Consider the following 3,011-nt stretch of genomic DNA (forward strand, 5'->3'; position numbering starts at 1 on the left):
ACAGCATAGGCCATTAACTTTGTAGATTTATATATTTTGAATTTTGATATAATTGATTACAATAATAGTGACTTATAACTATTTAATTATCAAATGTTTTTCTTTATGTTTATGGTAATGAAGAATGACAAGCAATCTTATATAATAATTACTAATAAGATTGTTTTTCAAAAATTATTTAAATTTAAGTAATTTTTAATTACAATAAAGATTACATATAAGATTGTTTTTCAATAAACTGTGATACGCTAAACACGAGCAATTAGAGCTCTAAAAAAGTAGAATAAAACTTCCTCCAGCCTTAGTCGCCAGCAGTCTGTCGACATCCACTCGTATACACATCGTAAAAAAGTGTAAATTTATTTAAAGTTTATGTTTTATGTTTTTCTATACATTTCTGAAGATTTGAAGATTTGTCTTCTTTGGTATGTTTGCAGAGCAAGTATAGTTATTATTCGCGACAGGTAAGAAATTATATTTAATATAATTATATATTGGCAAATCATAATTATTAATGAGTCTAGAGCGCGGATTTATTACATTAAAAACAAACCAAATATACGCTAAAAAAAACTTAAATATGCATACATTTTGTGCTCATTTAGCATAGCATACGATCAACCAGAATAAATATGCAAGTACATACAAATCCGCGCTCTAAATAAATGACTTTTATATAGATAAGTAGATAACAATAGGTTTACCTTTCAGAGGAATATTTGTGTTCCTCCCAAATAAATGTTGTAGTAATTTATTATAGAATTTACGGCCTCTTAACAGTACTTCCTCCAACAGGAAACCAACTTTCCAATTTGTAAATAAATTATTTAAAATATTTTATTAGATATACAGAAGCTTTTCCCTGTTTTGCAATACAAAAGTCGAAGCAAAAAAAAAAAAATGGATTTTTGGACAAGGATCTTCTATTACATTACACTGCTACTTCTCACTTCTTCAAATTCTACTTGGGAGACTTCAATTAAAAATGAAGATGATAATCTTTACAAATTGACATCATCTACTAACGACAGTCCGGGTTTACAATATGAAGTTGTTGGTAAAGCTAAGTTATATAAAAGTAGTTGGACTATCAATACGTATTTTGATTTAAAGAATTTAGATAATAGTTTTAATATTAATAAGGCAATGTTAAAATCAATTAAAATGTACGTTAATATTAGTGATACAGCTAAAGTATCTATACTTCGGCTTAAAAAACATGAACTTGCGCTAGAAAAAGAAATTGATGTAATTAAACAATTAGCTGAACACAATAAAAGGGTAAAAAGATCTTTCGAATTTGGAGGCTCGGCACTTCAATGGATGTTTGGTATTGCCGATGCCGACGATGTTCGAAGATATGATAGCTCAATAAATAAAATGGAAAAAAATCAAGATAAAATTTTAAGAATAGTTCACGATCAAATATCGATTTTGAGTAGTACAATTTATAATTTTAATGATACTGTCACGTCATTTAATGAAAATAAAATTGTATTTGATAATAATATGAAAAGGGTTGAAGACAATTTAAATAACTTTAGCAATGAACTATCTAAAGAAAAAAAACTAATATTTGATATTGAATTAATTAATTTGATTGAAAATAATATATTCGAATTGGATATGTTTATAACTAGGCTACAGAGAATGATATCCAATGCTCAAATGAATAAGGTAGATCCTTTTGTAATGACGCCCTATCAATTATTATCGGAAATAAAGAATATTGAAAATATTCTTCCCGATGATTTAAAATTACCGGTAAAGTTCAATTTAGAAAACATTCATGAAGTATTTAAAATAATGAGCGTCCAACTACATTATATTAATGATAAATTAATATTTTTAATAAAAATTCCTTTGTGTATTGTGGACAATTTTAACTTGTTTCATATTTTACCAATTTACGTTCCAATTAATGAATACGGACAATTTCTTCATATGACTGAAAGTCCAATGTATTTATTAGCAGACGAAATGGTTACAAAATATTTTGTATGGCCCAATCTCAATAACTGTATAGTAGTAGCTAAAATATTCGTTTGTGCTTTTAATGAAATGATACACAACGGTGAGTCTGATCCCATTTGTGTAACACAATTATTAAAGAACTCTGCAGTAACTCTACCACCACAATGTGAAACATATATTACCGAGTTCAAAAAAGAAATGTGGTATCCGTCTTATTTTAAAAACAATTGGTATTTTGTGTGTGAAAAGCCGACGACCATAACAATAATTTGCAATAAACAAACTAAAATCTTTAAAATAAAAATTAAAAATTCCGGAAAGTTATACTTAAAATCTGAGTGTTTCGCTTTTACTACGAAAGGTGTTCTTAGAACGGAACAATCGTTAGAATCATCACTCCCTGTCATTTTACCAATAGACTTATCAATTTTAAATGATTCTTGTTGTAATATGCCTATCAACCAATCTTACCCGAAACCAATTCACTTAAATGAAATAAAAAATCTCAAATTTAATAAAGACGCTTTTAATCGAATAAACTTACAACTAGACCAACAAGACAATTTAATTACCTCCCTTGTTGTAGATAGAACGTATGACTTCGTTTATACAAATAAATACTTAATTTTAATTATAATTGCAATATTAATATATTGTTTTTTTAAGTATTTTAAAAATAAAAATAAAAAGTCAGCCTTAGAAAATAATATAGAGCTGGGATATCGTCCCTGTGCTCAATAGAAAAAATAAATTATTTTATAATTTATTGTTTATTATGTTCATAAGTTATAATTTATAACTTATAATTTGATACTCAGTTTTTTAGTTATTTTTTTCAATTGTTTTCAACAATTCACTGATTATTATAATACTTGATAATTTATGTAAACAAGTAAAAAAAATATGTTGTATTATTAATTATTATACTATTATGTTGTATAATTGTATTATTTATTTATTTATTTTTAATTTAATTATACTCTATAATTTTAATAATATTTTACTATCAATAATAATCGATTTTTAATCATTATATT

The 3,011-nt window shown here is 25.7% G+C and overlaps 1 protein-coding gene across 1 annotated transcript; it reads left to right on the top strand.

Annotated features, from left to right (window-relative positions):
* The first annotated feature begins 900 nt into the window (after window positions 1-900).
* Window positions 901-2,715, top strand: LOC126552569 (uncharacterized). Its single transcript, XM_050207284.1, has one exon. The coding sequence runs from the start codon at window positions 901-903 to the stop codon at window positions 2,713-2,715; it is 1,815 nt and encodes a 604-aa protein (XP_050063241.1).
* Window positions 2,716-3,011: the final 296 nt, after the last annotated feature.

This window comes from Aphis gossypii, chromosome X (genome assembly GCF_020184175.1).
Source record: "Aphis gossypii isolate Hap1 chromosome X, ASM2018417v2, whole genome shotgun sequence".
NCBI classification, from domain to species: Eukaryota; Metazoa; Arthropoda; class Insecta; order Hemiptera; family Aphididae; genus Aphis; species Aphis gossypii.

Bases quoted from the DNA above. Each gene is read 5' to 3' on its own strand.
- LOC126552569 (XM_050207284.1), top strand. From the start codon at position 901: ATGGATTTTTGGACAAGGATCTTCTATTACATTACACTGCTACTTCTC.